At 47.2% G+C, this 27,496-nt stretch overlaps 1 protein-coding gene across 2 annotated transcripts in view; it reads left to right on the top strand.

Moving 5' to 3' along the window:
* The window catches only part of NCAPH (non-SMC condensin I complex subunit H), a 414,052-nt gene that overhangs the window by 83,188 nt on the left and 303,368 nt on the right, over positions 1-27,496 (top strand). For both annotated transcript variants that reach the window (XM_085634348.1, XM_085634347.1), the window contains exons 4-5: positions 15,970-16,062; positions 16,488-16,626. In XM_085634348.1, coding sequence (XP_085490474.1) covers positions 15,970-16,062; positions 16,488-16,626 — 232 coding nt within the window. The remainder of the gene's footprint in view (positions 1-15,969; positions 16,063-16,487; positions 16,627-27,496) is intronic.

The raw sequence follows: 27,496 nt of genomic DNA on the forward strand, positions 1-27,496 counted from the left end.
TCTAATTGAAGAGCATCATAAGAAGCTAGCGTAACGGCTAGCCAGTGTAATATATTAAGACATGGCGACTGAATCTTAATCCAAAATTAAAAAGGGATTCCCAGTCGAAGACCTTCAAGCACAACCTTCTCAGAAAAAACCCTGAAGTCTTGTTACTGGACTCCTCCTTCAACACCAAGCAGGGCGCTATAATCAATAACCTTATATTCTTCACTAGAAAAATAGCCAAATGCCAGTCCGCCTTTTCTAAGCTACTATCAATCTGTAGCCATAATAATATCCCCTACGGAATCAGGATAACAACTTCACCCGCACCAAACCTCAGAGCCACCCTAAACATAACATCCTACAAAAAAGGCATTATTCTTATTCAAGCAGCTAACAAGGGCCTAGAACTATTCGACAAATAATTTCCCACCCAAAATAAAACCACACCATCTCCCCATCCAATGCACCACAGGACCTACCTCCACCCCCCACCTCATCTCCTGTAGATCAGAGTCCCCCTACCCAGCACCGACAAAAGAGGCGACAATCACCTCCCTTAGATCTCTTATCACCCACACCCCCAAATGAAATCCTCATCAGAACCAACAGCAACGCCCCTCCCATTTTGTCCAATCTCCGCCCTTACACATCTCCACACTCCGCCACCTCCCATATCCCCACTTCCATCACTCTCCTCCCAAATCCTCTACAGACTTCTGATGTCACCCACCACGACACGGCCACTATATCGAGTCAGATTAAAACCCCCAGCCAGCACATATCCCTCTCATTATCCACCACCCCGTTCCCTGCCACACATTCCCACCACACTATCCACACAGACATCAAACCCCTCAGCAATACCACTCCCAGCCCTCCCTGTCCGCCAATCATGTATCCTCCTCTTAACTTCTGAACAAGACCCTCTCATTACCCAGTCCTACCTAACATCCAGAACACTTCAGAACGTTATATTAGATATCAAAAGCATCCTTCTTGCTGAAAACTCTTTCCAAACTTAGCAATTTTCAACACCCTCTTGCGCTAATCAACAATGTGATAAAAACTGTCCCCCTACCTCTGTCAAATCGAGTCCTACGCACTTGCAAACTCCCCAACTATCTAACGGACATGGAAATCCACACCCTTTTACTACTATATGAAAACCCAACAAGCCCCATCAGACTTGAAGAAGATTCTTACTACCCAACGGATCAGGAAATCCAAACCCTCTTACTGTCTAACAAATGTCCCGCTCCCCTCATTACCACTGAAGAAAAATGCTCTATTCTCCCAGTCCCGATCAACCCAAACGGAACATCCCATCCAAAACTCGGAGGAATAAACCTGAACAACCTCCAATCCGTAACCACCAACCACGAAATTCACGAGCCGTCCATAAAGAATTCCTCTAATCTGAGCTCCTGCCTTCTACGCTGCCGTTCAGCCTCAAAACACGCCTCGGATATCGCCGACCTCACCCTGAACATGAAAACGGACATAATCATCCTTACGGAAACTTGGCTCAATGAAACAAAACACGATTGAATCTATCCAGATCACCTCTTGTGACTGGTCTGACCATCACATCATCACCTTCAGTATTTCCTCCGCTACCAAGAAAACCTTCCCGCTACAAAACGGATCTAAACAATGGATAAGAAACACAAAAAACCTCGACTGGAACACCCTAGCCTCCCACTGTGAGAAAGTTCTCATCCCCCCCCCCAACAACATGAATAACGTCGGTGACCTCACCGACCACTACAACTCTACGATGACCAAGATCTTTGACCAAGCTGCCCCACCTAAGCTCAAACGAATTCCAGACAAAGATAAAAACCCTTGGTTTAACGGAGCTCTAAATGAAGCAAGACTTAAACTTAGATCATCAGAACGGAAATGGCGACAGCATCCCTCCCCTCTCCATCTCATACTACTTCGGCAAGCTAGAAACTCCTATAACAAAAGTATTCTACAATCCAAAAAATACCTTTTTAGATCAGAACTAGGCAATGCCAAGAACAGGCCAACGAAACTCTTTGACATTCTAAAACAACAATCTAACAAATTGGCTAAATCCTCTCTTAACCGCAAAATCACAGCTTAGCAGTGAAGAATTTTCCTCCTTTTTCACAGCAAAAACAAACTCCCTCCAACTCGAGCTTAACATGGCCGCAGCGAACGCAACCACCCCAAAGCGCACTCAAGCTGAAATCCCTGACCAACCCGATTTACTTTTGCCAAAAAATAACTCTCAATGGTCCACTTTCAAACTGTACGATCCTAATGACATCACCAAAACACTTGCAACCACCAAACTCAACAAACATTTCAATGACCCAGTCCCCTCAATTTGCCTTCCCCACATCTACCAAGTCCTCTTCCTTCTCTGGACCAAAATCATCAACGCCTCGCTTGCGCCAGGGCATATACTGCCTAAAAACAGGCCAGGTCACCCCTATACTAAAGAAACCCATTGTGAACTCCTCCGACCCCAACTATTTCCGACCCATAGCTAACATTCCCATGCTAGCCAAGGTCCTGGAAAAATGTGTTCAACTGAACCAACACATCATGGACTTCAACCTTCTGAACACCAACCAATCTGGTTCAGACCCGGCCATAGCACAGAAACAGCCATTCTACATATAGTGGACGACGCCCTCCTTGCTCTTGACCGCAACAAAACCTGTCTACTAGTCCTGCTTGACCTCTCCTCAGCCTTCGACACGGTCAACCTCGAAAAATTCTAAAAAGACTAGAAATAGGATGGCTTTATCTGGCTCAGTCCTTCAATGGCTCAAATCCTTTCTGGTGAACAAAATGCAATCTTTCATGGTGAACAAAAATCTTTCTCGCTCCTCACCAAACCCTCTGGGTGTACCACAAGGCTCTACCCTATCCCCCACCCTATTCAAACTATATGTCGAACCGCTACCCGAACTATTACAGCAGGTAAACATAGCCTACCACATGTACGCGGACGACACTCAACTTTACATCAAGATCTCCTCCATTGAAGACATAATATCGATGAACATGGCACTCAAAAAGACCGTCCACTGGCTAACAAGCAACTTCCTCAAGCTAAACTCACAAAAAACTGAATTTCTTCTAATCTCCCCCCCCCCTCCCCCCCCCCCCCCCCCCCCCCCCCCCTAATAAATCCCAGGAGACAAAGGAATGGTCCAAGTTGATCACTGCACTTAACTGCATGTCCACTCTGGTGGACTCCACCAAATCACTTGGAATTACTCTAGATAAGAACATTAACATGCAAACACACATGAACCTGTTGGCTAAAAACGCACGCTTTCACCTCAGCTATCTCAGGAAAATGAAAACGTACATCGACAACCAGGACCTCAAAACTGCAGTTCAATCCTTAGTCATCTCAAGGCTGGAGTACGGATGCACCACCCTCGCGGGACTTCACAAAATCTCAACCGCCCCATTAAAAGCCTGTCTCAACGCCGCAGCAAGACTCCTAACAGGATCCAGGAAATTTGACCACATATCGCCACACCTGAAAGCGCTCAACAGGCTTCCTTTTTGAAGCTCGAATCCACCTAAAAATGGCATGCATCACTCACAAAGCGCTTAACCACAATACTCCCCAGTACCTATCCCAAAAACTGACCTTATCTGGAGGAATCAGACATTCAAGGAGTGCAGATAATTTACTCCTGAAACCCTCTCGCTTTAGAAAGAAAAAAACTTCTGACAGAGCATTCTGTGGAGCAGCACCAAGAATATGGAACTCGCTTCCTCCCTACATCAGAAACATTTCCTCTACTCTTCTGTTTAAAAAAAGAAGCAAAATAATTTCCTATGTGCAAATTCCTCGCGTAAACTATCACATGGACCATTACAGATGTACACCCTGAACTTGCCCCTGCTATCCCTCGAAAGACACCTTGGCTGCTCTCGACCAGTTGCTTAGAAATACTCCCATGCCTGCAACCTTACGAACTTTGTAACTAAATTGATCTTATGTATGCTGTTCTTTTTTGCAAATTGCCTTATTCGTATTGTGTCCTCAGTTTAAAGCGCTCTGATACCCTTCTGGTCCGCACTATAGAAAACTCTTTATAAAAAAAAAAAAAAAAAAAATGATTCACAGGTGGATAGCGCCTTCTGCCTTATCACGTGGATGATGGCTTTATTCTTGACGTCCAAAATGGAAGTGCAACAAGTGACATTCCTTACCCTTCAGTCCTTCGCTCTGAGGGAGTCTATTCTTTTATGTCTGTGGTAGGGAAACCAGCAAATGCTCTAGAAGGGCCCTTGGTAAAACCTAACATCCGATGGAAATCCTTTAGCCATCTTCAACTACTCAGGAACTGCTCTTTCCATTTAACCAAGCCTCATTAAAGCCTGTATTGTCTCAATGGATAAAACCCTTCTTAGGCATGGGATTTCACAGATCTGTTGCACCACATTCTAGGGCAGTGCCTCCCATTCCAAGTTCCTGTCTACTCCTCTGTCAACAGATTTTGATTATTCAAGCTTCTCCAACTAAACTGAATCTCAGTACTAAGGCTACTGGTCCTCTGGCTCGTGAGCCCAAATGACTACTCCACGTGCCAGATTTATTTTGCTTTGGTTAGTTTAGTCGTGTACCTTTTTGAACATTATGTCCATGCACTGTTGAAATTGGTAATGATGCTTGAGCCTCAGTTTGGATGCTTCCAAACCGATTCTGAAGTTCGGCTGTATTCTGCCAACATGATGATGGTCGCACTCTGGAGGCACACATTTGTGTGCTATACAGGCCTCTTGGTAGATGTCCAGGTGGCACTAACGGACAAGTCCTTTGATTGCTATAGACACTTTGAAGAGAAATCAGACTCCTTTGTGGAATGTTTTCAGTACAACTGCACCATGTCTCATTTGTTGTACCTTGCTTCTCCAGAGAAACCATTCCACCAACAATTCCATTGCTTACTGGGCTTCTTCAGGGTATAACCCTCACAGCAACGCAGTCTTCCCATCTGCTCTGGACCCCTCAAAGCTTCTACTGGTCACCAACCGCTCCAGTTTCCTTTATCAGCTAGATCTACTTCCTCGGAGACTATCTGTCTGTCGTCGTACTTCACCACTAGCTTTCAGTGAGAATTCCCTGGGAGCTCCAGTTTATCAGCAAGGGCTACTCCTTTTCTTGTTTTTCATCCGCTGCAGTGCCCTCCTTTAGCATGGAAGAACTTTGTGGCGCATGGCTTAATGTTTTCAGAGGAAGTTCATGTTCTGTTTGAAAATAGAGGCTGCAGAGGGAGTTAGTGTCCTTGGAGTAGAAGGGCATGGTGTTTTACTTCTCGTTTTCGAGAAGGACAGGGTCTCGGGGGCATCCAATATCAAAAGCTCTTCAATATCTTTATTTGGCAGAACAAGTTCAAAATGAGTTAGATGCTCCTGACACTCAATGAGAGGATATGAAGATATCCCTGGATATCCAAGACACCAATTTCCATCTACCAATCCTTCCTGTACATAAGCTTTGCCCCACTTCACAGTGGGGTCCCAAAACAGCCACTTGCTGGGACTACAACCATTTGGTCTTCAAATGCTTGGCAAGTCTTCACCAAATTGGGGGCTGTGGTGGTGGGGGTTTCACTGAAGAGATCAAGAGTCTGCATTTCTTTACTTGGATGACTTGCTGCTGTTGTAGGTGGGGTCCCCTGCACTGGCCATGGACCACCTTCAAAGTTTGACCCTTCTACATGACCTAGGCTAATCCGTCAATATCCAGTAATCCTACTTCGTTCCCATTAAAACAGAGTTTCATAGAGAGAGAGAGTTGGATATCACCTCCATGGTAGCTTTTCCTCCTTCTCATGTGTATGGGTTATTTATAAATCACAAACCTTGCCAAAAGATAGAGGAGCCCAGTACAGGATCAAAGGCGTAGACAGTGTAGGAAAGTGAATTATTATGTGGTGGTGTTGTGAGACCATGTAACCATGTTACAACCTTTATCAGGTTCAGTTAGGTTTTTTTAACAAAACCTTTATCTCCGTCCTGGGTCGCTGTGGCACAGATCAGTGAGGCTTAATCAAAGGAACAAGTGTAAAGCATTTACAAGTACCAAAAAAAAGTAAGAAACACAACATAACGCCACATAATAAAATTCCTACACCAATTATATATGAATTTTCAAGGTCAGTAAATCACTGTAGTTTGCTTTTAGGAAATGTGATAAATCGTCATGGGTAGTTTAGTAATTAATTTCCGGTGTAGGAAAGTAGGATCTGCTTTAATGGTCCTCCACATTTTTTGCTTGGTGTCCATGTGTTTTTGACCGAGTCTAACTGGGATCCTGATATTAGGGGACCCCACTCACTGTGCTTTCTTTCTAAATTGACTGTGGTAAGTACTTTTGTACATCCACAATTGGCTACTGTTGTACCCTTGTAAGTCCCTACAATATGATGCTAAGGTATATCCAGGGTGTAGGTACCCCAGGGGTCTCTTATGGGCTGCAGCATGTATTGTGCCACCCATGCGAGTCCACTTAAACTTTGACTACAGGCCTGCCATTGCAGCCTGTGAGTTAGTGCTTGCTTTCTTATATCTGAGGTCACTGCACTTAAAACTTATAAGTAACCCCTATGGCAGACTCTACAGTCCTGAAGGCAGGACCCTTGTCTATAAGTGTTAGGGGGCCCCTGCATGAGCTGGAAACCCCTACAAACCCCGGAGTAAATTCTCCAGGCTTTAAGTGTTTTCAACCATTTTAATACATATAGTGGACCTCCGTCATTATGAGATGTCTAACTATATATTGGTATCAAACATGTTGGGATTATACCCCAACACTGATTCCAGTGTTGGAAGTATGATCCCATGTATTGGGGAGCTCCCTTGGGTTATCCCCCTGTACTTCTGTTAACAGCCTTTTAGGGTCTGCCAGCAAACTAGTGCTACTGCTGACCACAGACCTGATTCTGCCCTCTTTCTCCTGAGCCAAGCTTGAGCAGTGGAAGGTAGAACAATAGGTGTCCTGTCACAGGAAGGTGTAATCACCTTCCTGTGACAGAGGACTTAGTGTATTGGACTGGGGTGGTGGCGATTGCCAGCGCTACTGAACTTCTCTGAAAGGTACATTTGGTGCCATCCTTGGATACTCCAGTTTGAGCCAATTTAGGGAGCTCTTAACTCCGTCTCTGGCTTAAAACTGGACAAAAGACATGGGAGTATCCTCCCCTCTGTCTAGCGCCCCCTCTGGGAGGGACCCCTGTGTTGTTCGAACTCTTTCCTTGGGGCACTTTAGGGCTTACCTGTGTTTGGTTCCTTAGATTCTTCGTGGGGCAAGACTCGACCCTGAAACTACGTCGCTCTTCGACCTTCTAGATACTTGGACTTCACTGCATTGCAAATGTTAAAGCTCTTTTGTGTTGAAAAAAATAGAAAGGCAGCAGTGAAAGGCGGCAACACTTTAATGAACTTTTAAACCGCTTCAGCTGGTATTTCTTACTGCTATTAAAGACCTTAAATCTGTTATTTGGATAGAAGATCTATACCCAGCTAAAAGTTTTTTTGCAAACGAAATGAAACCATATTGATCTGTGTGAACAATCTCTTGAATGTGCCGAAGGATCTTGTGCTACGTAGTGCTGAGCTTGAGTTTGTATGTGCTTATAGGACATTTAGAAAGTCTGTTTATGAATTAGAAAAGCATAGGTTAATGTTAAAATCAATTGTACTAGTATATTCTACATTGCAAATATCTTACATTTTGTTTTCATATGAATACGGTCAATAGGTTTTGAAGTGCAGGGATCCCCGCAAGCAGCACCTCCCTGGACTGCCCTGGGTTTCTAGTTTAAAAAAAAAATATTTGGGTTTAGTAGGTTTCCCTACATGGCTGCCGAGCCTAGGACCAAAAGCGCAGGTGACACCCTTGCCAAACAAGGTCGTTGTGAGACCGGCCTCACGGCGTTGCCCTCTCCATCATCCCGCCAACCTGCAACCACCCTCAAGACACGACATCCCCGACTCCGGCCGCCCCAGCCACCCCCGATCCACGGGCCGGCCAGAGACCTGACAGACTCAACACCCTACCACGCATGCCCAACCGAGGGAGCGGGAACCCTCGAGCCAGACCCAGAGGCGCCAGCCCAGTCACACCTCGGGTCGCCTTCCCCGGGAGGACTCAATCGGCCACCAGGCCCCTGGGGAGCAGGCGCCTCCCCTACCGAGCGTCTGGGGTCCCTCCCAGACCCACCTGAAAAGACCAAAGAAGTGAGCGGCAGGAAATCCCGCCGAACCCCCTCCGTCATCCCAGTCTCCCCTCTGCGAGCACTCCGGACTTCAAAGAACCAGCGGAGTATAACAAGGGGTGCCGGAGGAACAAGGACAGGGAAGACCTGGAACCATCTGAGCCTGCTGACGCTGTCGCGGCTCCTGAACGCTGAAGTCACCTGGGCCTGCTGAGTGACTCGCGGCCTCTTGCTATTGAACCATCTGAGCCCTGCGGACGAGGTCGCGGCTCCCGAACACTGAACCACCTAGGCCTGCTGAGCGACTCGCGGCCCCCAGCATTGAACCATCTGAGCCTGCTGACGGAATCGCGGCTCCTGAACTCCGACCACCTGTGCCTGCTGAGAGACTCGCGGCGCTCCCCTTGAGGACGACTCGATAAGAGATCGCCCAGAGACACGACACCCTCCAGCTCGAGGATTGTGAGCTTCCGCAGGGTATTTCGCAGAGACACTATCTTGAAAGACTGTCCCGCTACCCCCATTCCCCACGACTGATTTGTGTTACGTTGTGCCACTGCTGTACTATTTGCCTTTTGGGTCATAAAGATCCCTGAAATCATCGATAAAAGAACTTATCGTCCTACAAAGAATACGTGTGGTGTCCCTCTGTCCACAGTGCAGCTCAGGGTGTGCGCGCCTGGTTCGGCTTACTTGGGAGAGGTGGGTCAAAGGGGTGGGCAAGACGTGTTCGAACCCCCTTCCGGCGGACGCCTTTCCAACAGTCGTTTTGTGATTGATCATTTTTGATGCCTCCACAAAACGTTTTGGGCCCTTCCCTGTCATGTTCACTTGGCCCACCCACACAAGTGAGGTAGCGTTTTTATCAGGAGACCTGGGGGAACTCTGGGTGGTAGGAAATTTGTTGTTTGTTTCTGATTCTGGAAGAATATGGCATGGTTGTGCAAGGAATATGTGTGACTGTAGTCACATTTTGAGATTTGCAGGGTATTTTGGGTAAGAGAACGTGTTGGGATCAGAATTTGTAGATTTTCCCTATTTATTTTCTGAGAGGCGCTGTTTACTGAACACGAGAGGTGTCCAGATGAGAACTTTATTGATAACTGAAAACCTAGAATGGTTTTAAAATTGTTTTAATATTGGTTTAAACTGTTGGGGGGGGGGGGGGGTTTATCCTGCGGCTTGCACTTTTTGCACTTTATTCTCCTTTGCACTCTCGGGGAGCTGTTATATCTCCGGGGATCGCCATTGAATTTTTAAAGCATTTTTTCTGAGGTCAGCTTTTTAGTCACCGATGCCGGCGCACGCCCAACTAGAAAAGGGGCTGATGACGCGGCCACGCTTAAGGCAGTCCCATCTGTGCCCGTCCGCGCCCGAATTGTCCCAGGTGCCAGGACCCCTGCCGGTTGCACGAGGGAATCGTTTGCCTATACCGCCAACCAGCTCCTGATTGTAAGGCAACTCGATGCCCCCACTGCTCTTTTAACCTTTGGCCCGCTATTAAGGAGCACACAACTCCGCTCCCTGTTTTTAACATGTTTTTACTCAGTCGCTCGATTCCTAAGCATGCCATGGAAATTCGATTATTGTTAGAGGAAGAGAGCCCGGATGTTCTGTTTTTAACAGAAACATGGTTAACGAGTGAGGCTGAGGCAGAGCCAGCTCTCGTTCAAGCTTTCCCCCGTGGGTATGCCATTCAAAGACTTGATAGAGAGCATAACCGAGGAGGTGGCATAGCTATTGTTTATAAAATTGGATTTAATTGTCGTACGTCAGCGAACCCCATACCTGACTGCAAGAGTCTGTTTTTTTCCCATTGGCTTTTCCCACATTTGCACTTTTCCTGGGATTTTAATTTACTGTCCCCCTGGGGCCTTGGGTCAATTCTGCAAGGACCTACCCGAGATCACAGCTAATCTAGCCAGCCCCCTGTCTAACTTCTCCCTAGTAGGAGATTTTAATATGCACTTTGATGAGGCTTCTCTATCAGCCACACGTGAGCTGACCGACCGCATGGGTGCCCTTCAATTTAATCAAAAAGTGAGCGGCCATACTCATTCCAAAGGCCACCTGCTTGATGCCATTTTTTTCTACGTTAACCTGCAGGTTGGAAGCCCCATTCCCATGCCCTGGACAGATCACTGTCTTATTCCTTTTTCCTGGGCCCTTAAGTCATCAGCAGGTAGATGGTAAAGTCCACTAAATTGACTCGTTCATGGTCAAACCTCCCAATAGAGCATTGGGTATCAATACTTAATGATACCAGACCGACACATGAGTCTAACCCGGTCATTGCAAATGATAACTTTGATAAATGGCTTGTATCCTCCCTAGATATTGTGCTCCCAAAAAAGCGTATTAGTGACAAAAGAAGAACAAATAGAACAGCTTGGTACTCCCCCAAGCTTCGCAAACGTAAGCAAGCCTGTAAATCGTCTGAAAGAAAATGGAGAAAAGACTTCTCTGCAATTAATAAAATGATGTACAGGGAGGACATAAAAATATACAAGGAAGAAATTAAAAGTGCCCAGGCCCTTCACTATGAAGGACAAATCCTCTCAGCTTCCAATTCTTCCCACGAAACATTTTGCATAGTGAAATCTTTTTAAACCCCCTCCCCTTCCTACGTCCTTTGATGATATACCATCCTGCTGTAATGAACTGGTAACCTTTTTCTCTAATATAATTAAAGTTATTTATACCTCTTTTCCCCAGGCTACGGTTCAATCAAATGCTCCATTAATCAACATTGGAGGATGCATTAGTGATTGCTTTTTAGCAGAAATCCCTCTTTTAGACCAGCTCTCTTTACAAGGTATTCTTAGTCAGTTGAAGTCAGGCTCTCCCAGGGACGTAGTTCCGCCCCCCCATTTTAAATCAAGTTTTTGATACGGTATCCCCTGTTATCTTGGACATGATTAATGCTATATTCTTGACGGGACTGGTCCCCCCTTTATGGAAGCAAGCAATGATTAAAGCTCTTTTAAAGAAACCAAATCTGGATCCAGAGGTGCTAGGGAATTATCACCCCATATCAATATTTCCAGGAATTGGCAAAATTGCAGAAAAAAGCATGTGAATTTTGCTCTGTTTTTCTGGAAAGCAACAACCGTCTTCATTTTTCTCAAACTGGGTTTAGGCCTTAACAGTGTACAGAGACTGCCCTTCTAGCAGTAGTTGTGGAAACCAGGAAAATTCTAGACATCGGAGGCTGCGCCACCATTGTGCTCTTGGATCTTAGTGCAACCTTCGAATACGGTCAACCATCAGTTGCTCATTCAGAGACTCCGAAAGGTAGGAGTGACATGTATGGCCCTTAAGTTGCTTCACTCCCTCCTGGAGGACAGGTGTTCCAAGAAGAATGTACCTCCGATCCTATGTCCTCAAATGTGAGGTCCCTCAGGCATCGTCCTGAGCCCCACTCTTTTTAATGCTTATATGAGCCCCCTGGCAAGTGTTGTGGAGCCGTTCGGCATTCAGATTGTCACATATGCCGATGACACACAGTTGGTTGTTTCGCTCAACAACACTGGCCCTGATCTGGACAGGTGCCTTGAAAAAGTTTCAGCATGAATGGAGGGTTCATATCTGAAACTCAATGGGGTCCAAAACGGAGCTGATGTTTTTAGGTAAACCTCCCTTGCCTAATATAAGTTTACCGTGGCCTAGTTTCTTTGGCTCTCCCCCAAAGAACAGATACTGAGTTTGGGGGTCAGGCTGGATCGTAACTTGGATTTTCGGGAGCAAGCACGGAAGGTTGCAGGTAGCTGTTTTGGGTTGTTGAGGATGATACGGAAAATTCTTCTCCCTGATTCCTTTCTCTGCCAGGAAAACGGTGGTCCAGGCCCTCATAATCTCCAGGCTCGATTATGCCCATTATTTAGGAGCACCCAGCACTACTTTCAGGTAACTGAAAACTGTCCAGAACTGTGCCGCTCGTCTGCTTTTGAACATACCTAACCGACAGTCAGCAAGGACTGCTCTGGACACTCTACACTGGCTGCCTATTCGGCAGAGAGTGCAGTTCAAAGCCCTTTGCATTGCACATAAGGCAATGCTAGGTAATGGACCGCCTATCATTCACTCAATTATCTCCCCTTATTACCCTGAAAGAGCTTTGCGGTCAGGCAATAAACAGATGGCGACTGTTCCTAAAATAAGGAAAGCACGTACAGGGGGTCGCCTCTTTTCATATAATGCAGCAAGGTTGTGGAATCTTCTCCCCCTTGACATTCGATGCGAGACCAATCATTTGGTCACTGGAAACGCATAAAAACATTTGTTCCCATAAATCTGCACCTAGTTCATGAGCGGTGTCCTCTAGCGCTAGGATGCCTTTGGGTAACCATGCGCTCTACAAATGTTTACTTACTTACTTTCCCTGGCACATAGATCTCAGAAAATCTATCTACCAAGGGATCGAGGGCAGGCAGAATCTAAAGAAGACGGTCACAATCAGGGTGATCTCGTGGCAACGCGAAATAATTCTCAACAAAATGCAACATCCAAAGAAGCGGCAAATACTGATTACAACTCATGGTTGCAAGAAATATAGCCGTTTAAGGGTTTAGTAGACCGATATGAAGACCGTGACGGCTTCCTTATCAGGCCCATCAAAAAAGTTGGACCCAAGAAAAACTTCAGCTCATCCAGATTTGTGGGAGTCCAAGTAGCTCTAGAGTGGGGCTTGGGTCTGGCACTGTTGTCTCTCAAATGCTGTTCAGCATACAAATTGTCTGCTCAACAATCTCATCCAAAAATACATTATCCATAAACAACTGGAAAAAATATATTGGTAAAAATGTTCACAAATTACTCTACACCCTGAAACGCCACTGAAGGGCATGCAACACCGGCTGCACCATGCTTTGGTCAACCCAGAGTCCAGCACTTCCAATGGAAAGCCTTGCTGCCTCAGTCTGCAATCCAGATGCCTCTTGCTGCACTATTGGCACACCAGTGCCTTCCTCTAAAAGCTGCACTTCATCCGCACTGAGAGTGGCTTTGTTATCAGATGATTCCTCTGGGACAGAAAATTCACTTTTTAGAATCCTACCCCAGATGCAGTTAGTCTCTTAATCATGGTCAGAAGTCTCAAAGCATACCAACAACCTGCTGAGTGGTCATCCTGCGGGTAGCCATAATCCTTAGTTATACAAGTAACTTGACAACCAAGTCGACAGTACCCAACACTGTGTAATTTTTTTTTTTGTTTTTTTAAAGTAATAAAGTGCGGATTTATAAAACAAAAAGAAAAACTATTGGCATATAGCAGTCGCAAGGTAAAGTAATACAAAGCACACAAAGACCTATGTACTGTAAAACAATACCGCTGACTTGCCGGAGACCGCTAAACTCATCAGCACCTACTGTGCATGGACACAGCAAACACCAACGATATCCCACTAGAAAAGAGAACAAAAGATGATTACACACAAGGCAACACAATACACACTGTGCACAAATACAAGGAAAATGTTACACACATTCAAACAGAAGCTAAATGGGCTGCTATTATTAGAACATTTCCCAAAAACACGTTCATGCAGGTCATTGATACTCATTTGGAATAAACAATTAAAAAAAAAACTTTTACTTACCAAACACTTGCAACTACACAAACTGCCGCTCTACCAGTGCAGAAACCGCAAGTACAAGTTACACCAAAGTAAAACAAAAGCCTTGCACTAAAATGAAAAGGAGAAAAAAGACGTTATGATTGCACAACACGCAGACCATCAGCCAAACTACATTTCACACACCAACTTTCCCTGGTGGTCTAATGGCTTTTGTCCCTGGGGCCTAAAAATACAAGGCCTATCTGCCCCCAGTGTGGGCAGAAACAGGCAAATGGCCAAAACATTCACCCCCAAAAGGGGATGTCCCTTGCCTAAGGGGCCACTCCCCAAAACACTTTTCACTATATTAAAAAAAATAAAATAAAAAAAAATCCCTGGTGGTCTAGTGGATTCTGCCCTTTGTGGGCAGATGGGCCTAAAAATATAAAGCCGATCTGCCCTCAAGGGGGGAGACATGGGCACCTCATTCATCGCAAAAGGGGAGCAGCCCTTGCCGAAGTAACAAGTAATCTCAGGCTTCTAGTGGGTTTTCAACCCCCTACTCTTCTCTCTCCCCCCTGCAGGGGACTAGATTGGCCGAAAATAGTCAATCTAGCCCCAGGGGGGCCAAAACATGGAAAAAGCATATTGCCCACTGGGGAGTGACCCTTACCCAAGTGGACACTCCCAAAATGCACAAAATTGGGAGCGGCCCTTGCCCAATTTACAAGTAATCTCTGGCTTCTAGCGGGTTTTTCACTCCCTACTCCCCACATCCCGGCCCCTCCCCCCCAACAGGCCCCGGGGAGGGGGGGGGGGGGGCGGCGGAGCAAAACACGGCTACTCATGCCCCCAAGGGAGTGACCCATGCCTAAGAGGTCGCTCCCCCAACAGCAGAAAGGAACATCCCTGGCAGACCAGTGGATGGTTTCCTGCTTCACTATTGTGGGCCTCACATTGTGGAGCAGGAATCCATCCAAAACAGGCAAAGGCGGAAAGGAAGAACTTTCTTTCCTCATGTGTTTTTCTGCCAACCTCTCCCCCAACCCCGCACCCGCCGAAAGGACTTACCAAAAATTCTTCCTCTATCTGGACTCGCTGGAAGCAAATGGCTTCTAGCGCCTCCCTCGCGGCCTGTGATTAAGTTCGCGCGCCGTGAGCGTTTTCGCTGCCAACCCCAGTGGGGGCATGTTGGTGAGTGATCCACGGAGGTGTGCCAGCACTTTCCCCTTGGGCCAGTGGCAGGACGTAATGGTTACGTCCTTGGCACAGCAGCACCGCTGCCGAGGACATAACCATTACGTCTATGGCACAGAAAGGGTTAAGTAGGATGTTTGTGTTTATCCAAAGGCAGCATTACAGTGCAAAATGAAGAGTTAGATAGAAATGTATTATTGGGACAGGTAAGCTGGACATATCTGACATGGAAGTGGCATGGTCCGGTATTTAATTCTTGCTTTGCATACTCAGAAACAAAAGCGGAAGTGTCTTGTGTAGTTATTCTCCTAGATGCATCACACTTTTATTTTTTTTTTAGTGAGCGGATTTGTTTCTTTCAGTCAATCAAATATTTATAGAGTTGCAAATCACATGCGAGTCTCAAGGCGCTGAAGCGGTTTGCTGCTGCTGCTTGGAGGTTTGATCCTTCAAACATACAGGTCTTTAATTCTCTTCTGAATCACTGGAGCAACGGTGTGGTTCAGAGGTGCAGGGGGAGTTTGTTGAAAGCCTTGGCTGCCAGGTGTGAGAAGTGTCCTCTGCTGTTGCCTCAACTGATCAGTGGGGGTGTTTGCAAGGGAGAGAGAAGCTGATCCAAGGTGTCTGGTCTGTTGGTGGAGGGTCAGGTGTTTGATGTATGCTGGTCCTTCGTTGTGCCCTGTAGATGTGGGCCAGCATTGTGAACTGGCATATGTTCTGAATCCGAGCCAGTGTAGATCTTGATGTGGTGTGATGTGGGTTCTTCTGGGAAGGTTGAGTACACTGCTGTGATGAGTATTTAGTTTAGGGTTTCATCTTATTTAGTTTATTGGCTGGGTATTTGTGATGTGCAAGTGTGTCTTAGTTTGTCACATTTCTGTCTCTGTATGGTAGTCCTTATCTTCGCAATAGAATCTGACCTCTGAGCCAATTTGAAAATCGCTCCTAGCTCTCCATGGTGGTCATTGGGGGCTCTCATTTAATGGTAATAAATGTCTTTGCAGAAAATCACCACAAAGAATGCTTTCGGACTCCACTTGATCGACTATATGGCTGATATCCTGAAACAGAAAGACTCTGAACTCACTAATTTTAAGGTGAGTTACTTCAGTGCTGAACATTTTGTTTGTTTTACACTATGGCATTTGGGAAAGGGTGTATTTTCACAACAGCCGATCCCATAAATTGTCAGAATTTATAATAAGTGTACATAACTGTTACATGCACCACAAACATTGCAAACTTTTACAGGTTGCCCTCCTGGCTTTTCCTCTATCTTATGCCCCCTTTCCGAATTCAGACCTTTTCGCTTTCTTTTTCCTTTCAGATGTACTGCTACACCTATTTTCGTCTCTGTCCCTTAGAATCTACCATTGTTGGCTTTTGTGAGCAGTTGTCGTTGTCTGTCCTTCTCCTCTATAATGGCCGCTGCTTGCAATTTACCTTCCTGCCCTCTGCCACAGATGGTGGCATTGGAGACTACCAACATAACTCTTCTGTTCCCAACTTCTTTACTTACCAGATTGCGGCAGGCACGTTGGACGCCAGTGCGAAGATCTATGCAGTGCGAGTCGATGCCGTACATGCTGATGTGTACAGGGTGCTCGGCGGTTTGGGAACGGAATCTCAGGTTCCTGGGGAGTCTGATCTATTAAATCCAGGTAATGTGACTGCCAGCAGCAACAAAGGGGCAGTGTGTGAACAGTAAACCATAGGCTGCTATTTGGGTTTCTGCGGACAGTGGAAAGCAACTCTGTCACTACTTGTAGGTTTTAGAAACCAGGAGAGTCTTCACACTGATCACAAAAAAGGACTGTACAATCTCTCCTAGATTCTGTGTTTTCTTTGGTCACTGAGACGCCTCAAACTTGTGGTCTGTATACTCACAGGTGTCTGTATGTTAATTTTTGTAGTTACCATTGTGTTAAAACCACAAGCAGTTTAAAAAAAAAAGTATATATTTTCTCCTGGCTTGTTTATGAATTATTTAAGTGGGGCTCAAACGTCTTAATATACACATGCATTTAAACCTGCTAATAGTAGCTGTGATATTAATAATCTTAAATTGCGATTTAATACGGAAATCCTTGCCAAACAAGGTCTTAACACTTTCAACTGATTATTTTGCCCATTTCTTCTATATATAAAAAGGGCGAGATCACAGCTAGTATCCCAGTCCTAAAGGGTGTGCGCTTCAAAGAAGGGAAGAGTCCTGGCGCCGACATTGTTCTCCCTGTTTATTAACAGGGTGGTTCAATACTATTCCACATACCACACAGATTTCCCTAGCTTGGGGGCGGGGGGAGGGCTTAGGATACCACTGCTCATGTTTGCGGACGACACCCTGATCCTATCCAAGACGCAGAAGGGGATTGCGTACTGCATTGTCTAGGTTCGAGGTGTTTTGCCGTGACCGTGACCGTGGGCTTGTGGCTAATGTGGACAAGACCAAGTTTATGGTCTTTCACCATCATAAGACTATTCAAAGTAGTGTACTCGTGAACAACGTCCTTCTGGAACAGGCAAAAGCATTTGCATACCTGGGGATTACCTTGGGTAAGAAACTTAGCTGGAAACCACACATTGATATTTTAGCTTTGAAACACACTCAGCTGGCAGGAGCTCTTGTTAAAGAACCTAAGCTCTCATTCACCAACCCAATGGCCCCTATTCTTAAGATATACAACACCAAGGTTATTACCTCAATCCTATATGGAGCGGAATTATGGGGTTACGAGAACATCTCCTCCTTCGCACAAGTCCAGAACAAATATGTCAGAGCTATTATGAGCCTTCCGCAATCCACACCGTTATTGCCCCTTTTTTTGGATCGGAGTTGCCTCCGAATTGAGGATCTAGCCTGATATAGACCAATAGCGTTTTGGCGACGACTCTCGGTTACCCCTGAGCTTTCCCAATATGCGAAATCCCTTGTGGATTTCAGGGGGGTTGACTGTATGGGGAAGATCAAATGGTTACAGAATGTAAAACACCCTGTGTGGGATGGGGATGAGTGGCCTGTGGGAGCACCCCATAGAAAATCCATTTCCGGCTAAAAGGGAGCTCAAGGCCGCCTATTGGGATATGATTAAGAATAAACACTTTTCTTCTACTACTAGGCCCACCCTATCCATGGATTATCTGATGCAAAAACAGGATTTCGTGTTTGAAGCATATTGGGATATCATTTCCAGACCGGCGGATAGGAAACTATACCAGTTTAGGGTTGGCTCTCTCCCAATCAACGCCATTACTTGTAAATGACGGTTGAACGGGTCTGAGCATTGTCCTACTTGTCCAGCTCCGCTGGATTCCATATCCCATTTTCTGTTGGCGTACCCGGCTTACAAATCCCCCAGGCTTAAATGGCTAAAACCAATTTGCATGAACATGGGCACCAGATCGGCTATGGTGGCATTAAGGATTCTTTGTATTTATATGGATTTATAGTGGTTCTCTGTTGTTGATTACTTTTATTTGACATATATACTGCACTAACTACTGATTTGCCCCACAGTTTTGATTGTTTTATATGGCACTGTTTTATTAAAAAATGTCTATCTTTCATTTTATGTATTGTCTTTTATGATTATTTTAATCGAAATAAAGACATAATGAAATGTATAGTATATATCTCCATTACTTTACAGCTGATAGCCAGATTGAAATGAATTCTGATCAAGACCTTTTTTCTGGTTGAACCTATATTAACGGAATTCTCTCTGAATGATGGATGTTAAACCTTGCTCCTTTTGGGTCTGTCAAATTCTGTATAAGAATTGTAACACTTCATACTACACAAACTAGTTTTTTTTTTTTTTTTAATACTGGTGTTTTTATGTATGTTAGGCCATCACATATTTCGGATGCCGTGGCCCCAAATGTCCCCTGGCATTATATACTTTCAGAATTTGTCAATATGTGCTAACGAAATAGAGCCAAGAATAAAATGTATGATGCTACTTCTCTTAATGCTTCCTTTCCTCGTTCCCTTCCCCAGAAATGAAAATGATAAAATTTTGTTCTGAAAGAATTTGCAGTGAATATCTCTTGATAATATAGAGTAGTAACTTTATTGTGGCTATGTTATAGAAGGTTATCCTCCCACACACTGAAGATAGCATATAATTGCTTCAAACTAGAGTGCTCAGACTTAATGCTGGTAATTTAATGTGTTTAGCAGTGCCATTTCTAATTTATAATGTCATGCATACTTATAAGGGGGTTTCTGTTCAGAAATGTATAATACATAGAAGCTGACAAGATATCTAGAGATGAAATGTAGTGTTCTGTAGTTTCCATCAGGCATTTAGGTTCTGGCGACACAGCTTACGCGTGTCTGCCTCTGAATTTCTGTTCAGTGTGTGTAATTACAGAATATGCCGTTCCTGAAATCCTTTGGGCTACTGTTAATTGACTGCTCTTCAATTATCAGCTCTTACTCTAGATGGCTAGTCGCAAGAATTGCTGAGCAGCTGTTAAAACCCAGCAAACATGTGGCAATAGGGTGCTTGGCACCCATTCCTGCCAATTCACGCAATAAAATAAACACATCCACTGTCTGTCTCATTCGTACCCGTGTTATGTATAATTGTAAAGTGCATTCTGTAGTAGGGGATCTCTGTGTATAGTCATAATCTAGTGAATAGTCCCGCCCATGTGCGCGGACCCCGGAGCAATAAAAAATAATCTCTAAAAGGTGACAAATCATGCAGACCTGCATACACCTTTAAGAGAGAATTTAATTTAAAGACAGATAATGCAGCCTATACCCACAGGCTACACTGTCCAGTACTTCAACTAGAATTCCACCAAAATCCACAAACAGCACTGCCTGTCCAGTTTTTCTCCACATAGGAAAAAACCCTGCCTCTACCAGCAAAAGCCTCTGGAATGATAGAGAGGAAGGAGTGGACAGACAAGCCCCATAGGCTGCCATTATGTGGCTTGGAACAGGATACTGTGCCTTTAAGAAAACTTTCCAGATTTCCAGAACTTTCCCCAGTATCCCAGAATGCCCAGCAGGTCCCATTTACTTTCAGTTCTTTTTTCCGGCTCCTGCTAGCAGGACCCTGGAGCATTGAGCTCTACCTTTTTCAAGGTTTTTCATTGAGATTTTGGCAATTTTTGTCACTTTTTCTTGTGTTTAGTAGCTGGTACTGTCAACATGCCTGGCTTGTTCGACAAGTGCCCGGAATGTGGTCGAAAGAAGGCTAAAACTGACCCACACGAGGTGTGCATAGCTTGCCTTCCCCAGTCCCACGTGCCTGAAAGCTGTACCATCTGCCACTCGTTTTCAGCAAGAACCCTGAGGGACAGGATGAAGAGCAGGCTTCAAGCTCTGCTGAAGGCACCAGGTGGGTCTGGAGGGACTGATTTGGCCCATGCTGAGGCCTCTGGGGGGCTCCCCAGGGGCAGGAAGACCAGTAAGCGCTCCCGCTCCCCGTCGACGTCGAGGGCGTCGACGGCGACGTCGAGGAGGATGACCACCGTCTGTTCGCCGTCTCCCCAGGGCTCTGGGGAGAAACGGCGTCGACGATCGCCGTCGAGGGACCTGAATAGGCCGCCGTCTACTACATCGGCGTCGTCGGCGACGACGCTGTCTTCGACTGCGTCCAGCGGTCGACGTCGAGAGAAGACCCGGCGTCGGCGTTCGGCGTCGAGGGATCGCAGCTCGCCGTCGATGAAGAGAAGGAGATCGACGTCGAGAAAGCGAAGATCGACGTCGAGAAAGCGAAGATCGACGTCGAGAAGGCAAAGGTCGCCGTCGAGGCGAAGGTCGCCGTCGAGGCGGAGGTCGCCGTCGAGGCGGAGGTCGCCGTCGAGGCGGAGGTCGCCGTCGAGGCGGAGGTCGCCGTCGAGGCGGAGGTCGCCGTCTAGGCATAAGTCGACGCCGAGGAGGAGATCGACGCCGAGAAGATCGCCGTCGAGGCACAGGTCGATGTCGAGGCACACGTCGACGTCGAGGAAGAGAGAGTCGCCGGGATCGGTGTACTCAGTGGTGTATACCCCGCCTCGGAGGTCTCCGTCGCCTCCTCCTCTCCCACCTCTGCCACCGCCTCCTCCACCACCGCCACCTCCTCCACCACCGTCTCCACTTCCTCCACCGCCTCCTCCGCGGCCGCGGACTCTGTCTCCGCCACCCCGGCCTCTGTTGCTGCCAAGCACTCCTGCGGTGCCGCCGCCGGTCCCCCCGAGGTCGGTTTCCCTTCCACGGTACCCGACTCCGCCGCAAGGGACCCCGAAGCCACGACGCCCACGGTCGCCTGGACCAGCGAGACCGGCGGACAGGCCTAAGCCGAAGAGGTCGCGCTCCCGCTCTCACAGGAGGCGACGATCGCGGAGCCGAGGGCGATCCTCGTCAGACTCTAGACGACGCCGCAGAAGGTATAGGTCCAGGTCGCGCTCCTCGGACAGGGACCTTTCCCCGACGCTGTCGGACTCCCCGGGGACTAGGGTGTCGCCGGTGGACGACTTGGTCTCGTTCCAGGAGGTGCTGTTGCGAGGGGCTGCGAAGCTGAATATCACGGTGACGGTTCCAACACCCACGACGTCCGTGATATTTGAGACGCTTCATAAAAGACACTTGTCTCGCCCCCTCCTGCCTCTCGTGCCTGGACTGGTGGAACCAGCTTTGGAACTGTTCCTCACTCCCGCAACAGCGAAGGCCGCTCCGTCCAGGCTCATGAAGAAATATAGGGCCCCGGAGTCGGATCCGTCATTCTTGAGAGGGGACCCGAAACCGGATTCGGTTATCGTGACGGCGGCGAGAAAACAACATGCGACCGCCCCGGCCTCCACGGTGCCACCGGACAAGGAAAGCCGCTGGCTGGACTCTGCGGGCAGGAAGGTGTGTGGTACCGCCGCCACCACGATGAAGGCGGCGAGTGCAGGGGCGTTGTTGGGCCATTACGACTGGGCCCTGTGGGAATCCCTGCAGCAATATGCGGACCTCCTGCCACGAGACAAGAAGGAGGACTTCTTGGAGACGGTGCGCGAAGGCATGCTGGTTTCTAACCAAACGATCAGCGCAGCAGCGGATATATCGCTATTGGCCGCCCACGCCTACTGTCATGGCGTCCACCAGCGACGCCATTCCTGGTTGCGCCTGACGTCCCTCAAGCCGGAGGCGCAGCAGAGAGTGGCCAACCTGCCCTTCTCGGGGGAAACCCTGTTCGGGAAGCATGCGGACGATGAAATGGCCCGCATGAAGGCTGAAGCGGAAACCCTGACGGCCGTCGGGTTAGAGAAGGCCGAGAAAAAGAAACGACCGTTCCAGAGGAGGTTCGGGTCGTCGGGCCGAGGGCGTGGGCAGGGCTCGGGACAGCAGCAGCCACAACAGCAGCAGTTCCGCAAGCCCTTCCAGAAGCGCCAGAGGGGTAGAGGTGGCCAGCAGGCTACTACCACAAACAAGGGCCCGGCCGGGTCTCGGCCCTGAGCTGTTACTTCCCCCTCAACCGTTACCCACTCCAGTGGGGGGAAGCATTCGATTTTTTCCGGCAGAGTGGAGAAAAATTACTCAGGACAAGTGGGTGCTGAATATTGTTTGCAATGGATACAGTCTTCGGTTCATCAGCCCGCCTCCAGCGAATCTGCCGGTCAGCTCTCGCTTCCAGCTGAGGGAGCTCCAGGCGGAGGCAGACATCTTGTTGAGAAAAAAGGCGGTAGAAGAAGTACCTTTGTCTCAAAGGGGAAGAGGTCTGTACTCTCGGTTCTTCCTCGTTCGCAAGAAGGACAAGAACGAGTTCAGGCCCATTCTGGATTTGCGACAAGCAAACAAGTGGATTCGCAGAGAAAAGTTTCGCATGCTATCGTTGCACCAGATTTACCCTCAGCTGCAACGGGGAGACTGGCTCTGTGCCATAGATCTACAGGATGCGTACTTCCATGTGCCCATAGCACAGGAAGTTCCTGCGATTCCAAGTCGGCGCCAATCACTATCAATACACAGTACTGCCATTCGGGCTAAAGTCTGCTCCCAGGACTTTTTCGAAGTGCATGGCGGTGGTGGCGGCACACCTGCGGAGGAACAAGGTGTTTGTCTACCCGTATCTGGACGATTGGCTGATCAAGGCTTCATCCTTCGAGGAAGCGCAAGAACACTTCCGTTGGACGTGCGAGCTCTTGAACAAGCTGGGGTTACACGTCAACATGTCCAAATCGGTCCCATCTCCGGTACAGTGCATACAGTACCTGGGGGCCTCCATAGATACGCGGTCAGCAAGCGTGTCTCCTTCGGAGGAGAGACGGTTATCACTCCTTCGGAAGGCTCAGGACCTCAGTACTGCTCCATCGACGACTGTGAGGAAGGTGTCGTCTCTACTGGGATCGATGGCCTCCTGTATCTTCCTCACTCCGCACGCACGTCTACAGATGCGACCACTGCAGGAGTGCTTGGAGGATCAGTGGGATCAGAAGACAGGCTCTTGGGACGACAAGATCCGACTGTCTCTACATGCTCGTCAGTCTCTGAAGTGGTGGTGTTCGGCGGAAAACCTCCTCAAGGGGGTTCCCTTCCACAAGGACATTCCCACGACGAATGTGGTGACGGATGCTTCTCTCCAGGGCTGGGGTGCGCATTCCGGGGACCTGCAGATTCAGGGGAAGTGGTCTCCTTTGGAATCGACGTACCACATCAATTTCCTGGAACTCAGAGCTGTCTTCCTGGCACTGAAGGCTTTCCTTCCGTCCTTCCAGACCAACTCGCTGCTGATACAGACGGACAATACAACCACGATGTATTACCTCAACAAGCAGGGGGGGTCGAGATCGCGCACTCTGTCGCAGGAGGCGCAGGCGATCTGGCGCTGGCTGCTGGCCCGAGGATTGACGATCACGGCCACGCATCTGCCAGGGGTGCAGAATGCTCAGGCGGACGCCTTGAGCAGGCTGATTCAGGAAAACCACGAATGGGTCATAAACGACGAAGTACTAGGAGAAGTCTTCGCAAGGTGGGGGACTCCAGACGTAGATCTGTTCGCCACCGCCGAAAACAGCAAATGCCGAGACTTCGCATCCAGGTACTACCAGCGGGGGACGCTGGGGAATGCGCTATGGATCGATTGGTCGAACAGCTTTCTGTACGCTTTTCCACCCATTCCCCCGATTCCGGCGGTGCTCATCAAGCTGTCCCTGTCCAGGGCGCGGATGATCCTGATCGCCCCGGAGTGGCCCAGGCAGTGGTGGTTCACGGACCTTCTTCACCGGTCTCTCCTTCCTCACATGCGGTTGCCGTGCAGGCCGGACCTTCTCACGAAGTTCGGGGGGCGGATGGTGCACCCCAACCTCTCGTCTTTGAGTTTGGCGGCATGGCTCCTGAAATAGTGCAATACGGTCATCTGAATCTACCAGACGATTGTATGGACATTCTGAAGGAGTCTAAGCGACCTTCCACTAGGACATCCTATGCTTACAAGTGGAAGAGGTTCTGTATCTGGTGTAAGTCCAAGAACTTTGATCCGACAACATGTAAGGAAGATGTCATCCTTCCATACCTTTTGCATCTGGCGCAGTCTGGCCTTAATTTCCATTCCATTAAGGTTCATCTGGCTGCTTTGACTGCTTACAGGAAGTGCCCTTCACAGACGTCCTTCTTTCAGATTCCTGTGGTCAAGGATTTTTTGGAAGGCTTGAAGAAGGTGTTCCCTCCTGTCAGACTTCCCTCGCCTTCTTGGGACTTGAATGTGGTGCTGTCCAGACTGATGAGAGAGCCTTTTGAACCTATTCACAAGGCTTCATTGCAGCACCTATCCTGGAAGGCGGCGTTCCTAGTGGCCATTACATCGGCCCGCAGGGTGAGTGAACTTCAGGCATTATGTTGTCAAGAACCTTATACTGTGTTTCATGCTGCTAAGGTTGTGATGCGTACTCACCCTAAGTTCCTTCCTAAGGTTATCTCTGACTTTCATGTCAATCAGACCATAACTTTACCTACGTTCTTTCAGAATCCCTCTTCACCAGCGGAAAGGGCTCTCCATTCCCTGGATGTCCGAAGGGTGTTGAAATTTTATCTGGATAAGACCAAGGATATTCGTAGGTCTGACCAATTGTTTGTTAATTATGGCTCAGTCAGGACTGGTCTTGCGACCTCTAAGCAGTCCATCTCTCGGTGGATTGTGTCCTGCATACAGTTGTGTTATCAAAAGGCTAATAAGACCTTAGGGGGTAAACCTAAGGCTCATTCCACCAGGGGCAAAGCTGCCACGACGGCTTTGCTGCGTAATGTTCCGATTGCAGAAATCTGTAAGGCGGCCACTTGGAAGTCGGTCCATACCTTTGCTGCGCATTACTGTCTGGACTCGGATGCCAGGGCAGATGCTCAGGTTGGGCAGGCTTCGCTGCGAAATTTGTTCGCACAGTAGTGGTTGTGTCTTATGTGTTCTCCACCACTTTTGTTGTGTGGGGATGGGCTTGCCATTCTATTCACTAGATTATGACTATACACAGAGATCCCCTACTACAGAAGGAGTAGTTTCTTTTCTGTAACTCCAGTTCTGTAGTAGGGGTATCTCTGTTATAGTCATAAGCGCCCGCCCTCCTCCCCGGTGGAGAGATACTTATTCATATGGAGAATGCTACAGGTCTGGCGTGCTACGCCTTCAAAAAGAACTGAAAGTAAATGGGACCTGCTGGGCATTCTGGGATACTGGGGAAAGTTCTGGAAAACTGGAAAGTTTTCTTAAAGGCACAGTATCCTGTTCCAAGCCACATAATGGCAGCCTATGGGGCTTGTCTGTCCACTCCTTCCTCTCTATCATTCCAGAGGCTTTTGCTGGTAGAGGCAGGGTTTTTTCCTATGTGGAGAAAAACTGGACAGGCAGTGCTGTTTGTGGATTTTGGTGGAATTCTAGTTGAAGTACTGGACAGTGTAGCCTGTGGGTATAGGCTGCATTATCTGTCTTTAAATTAAATTCTCTCTTAAAGGTGTATGCAGGTCTGCATGATTTGTCACCTTTTAGAGATTATTTTTTATTGCTCCGGGGTCCGCGCACATGGGCGGGACTATTCACTAGATTATGACTATAACAGAGATACCCCTACTACAGAACTGGAGTTACAGAAAAGAAACTACTCCTTATCACCCATGAGGGCATCGTAGCGATGTGCAGATTGTATGCTTGGCCCTGCCTATGGTACCAATGGATCTTGAATGCTGGCAAATAATTGTCAGAATTCTTATTGATTTAGTCTATCTCTGCATTCATTACAGTGTGGTAATATGGCTTAATTAAGCTACCATTGTTTACAAGATATCCCAGTCCTCTCACTTGGTTTCTCAGCTAAAGGCACGTAACACTTTCAGTGTTCTGGAGTTGAGTGCAACATTTTTTTCCTAATACTATTCTGCATCGATAGGCCTGAAAAGTGTTAAATGTGTCACATACGAAGATATATTTAAAAAGTCTTTTAAATTGTTTTTCAAAACTAAAACACTTTTCTCAAATCTATATATTTTTTGCTTACGTAATTTACCTAGCGCTGTGTATGTCATATGAATATATAGCCTCCAAAACGTGTACAGCACCCTCACGATTAGTGGGGTTATACTTAATAAATAATGGCCATAACATTTTCCTTGTTGCCATGGTAGCATAATACAGACTAGCAGAAAATGACAAGATTAGACCTACAAATACAGTGTCTGATTAATTCGGATCTTTGAGGTCAAAGTGGGAAAAACTCACACTGGATAAATGCCCAACCACAGTGAAGATTCTCATTCTAAAGACTGATCAGCAGCCTTCGTTATATATAAGATACACTAACTATTTCCTGGTTAGCGCAATTAAAGGTGTCTCAATCAAATATTGTTTGTCCGAAAACAAAGACAAAGAGCAGACTAAAATGTGAGCATTTTCTTGAGGGCCGCAGTGGACTATCCATCATCAATTGTTTCTAACCGGAAAATGCTCCATAGATCCACCCATCTGTCCTTAACCTGCATAGGTTCTTCCCTTGACTGTTTTAAATTTCCCTCCTAGTTTTTCCTTATACTATGTTAAGGCCTGTTGAAGGCAATTCACCTCCACTTCCCTTTTTGTTTTAACAAGGTAAAAAGGCAAAATACACCTCAGAGGCTAAGCAGAGTGTTTCTAAGACGCTGCTTATCTGCTTTTGAATTCTAAACTGTGTTTGTAGCACTCGTGTTTGGCCAGAATAGTGATTTGTTTAACCCCTTCGCTGCCAGGCCCCCCCATGCTAAGCCTTTTGTTACGCTATTTGAGATAGTTTGCGCTTAGGCCCCTATAACGTTTTGCCCAAATAAGGTATCCACTCGAAATGTGTGTCCTTTTCTTCCAACTTCCTGAGGATTTTAAAGGTACCCAGGGTTTGTGGATGCCCCTGGAGGAAACCCAGAAATTAGCCCAAATACAGCAACATTTTGTGCTTTTTTTTTTGTTGACAAATTGGGAAAAAGTGCTGCAGAAGAAAGCGTCTGGGTTTTCCCTGCAAATGGTACCAACAAAGGGTTTATGGTGCAGAAATCGCCATCTTCCCAGCTTTCAGGGACAGGCCTACTTTTGTCAAAAA

The sequence above is a fragment of the Triturus cristatus genome, chromosome 11, assembly GCF_964204655.1.
Source record: "Triturus cristatus chromosome 11, aTriCri1.1, whole genome shotgun sequence".
Taxonomy (NCBI): domain Eukaryota; kingdom Metazoa; phylum Chordata; class Amphibia; order Caudata; family Salamandridae; genus Triturus; species Triturus cristatus.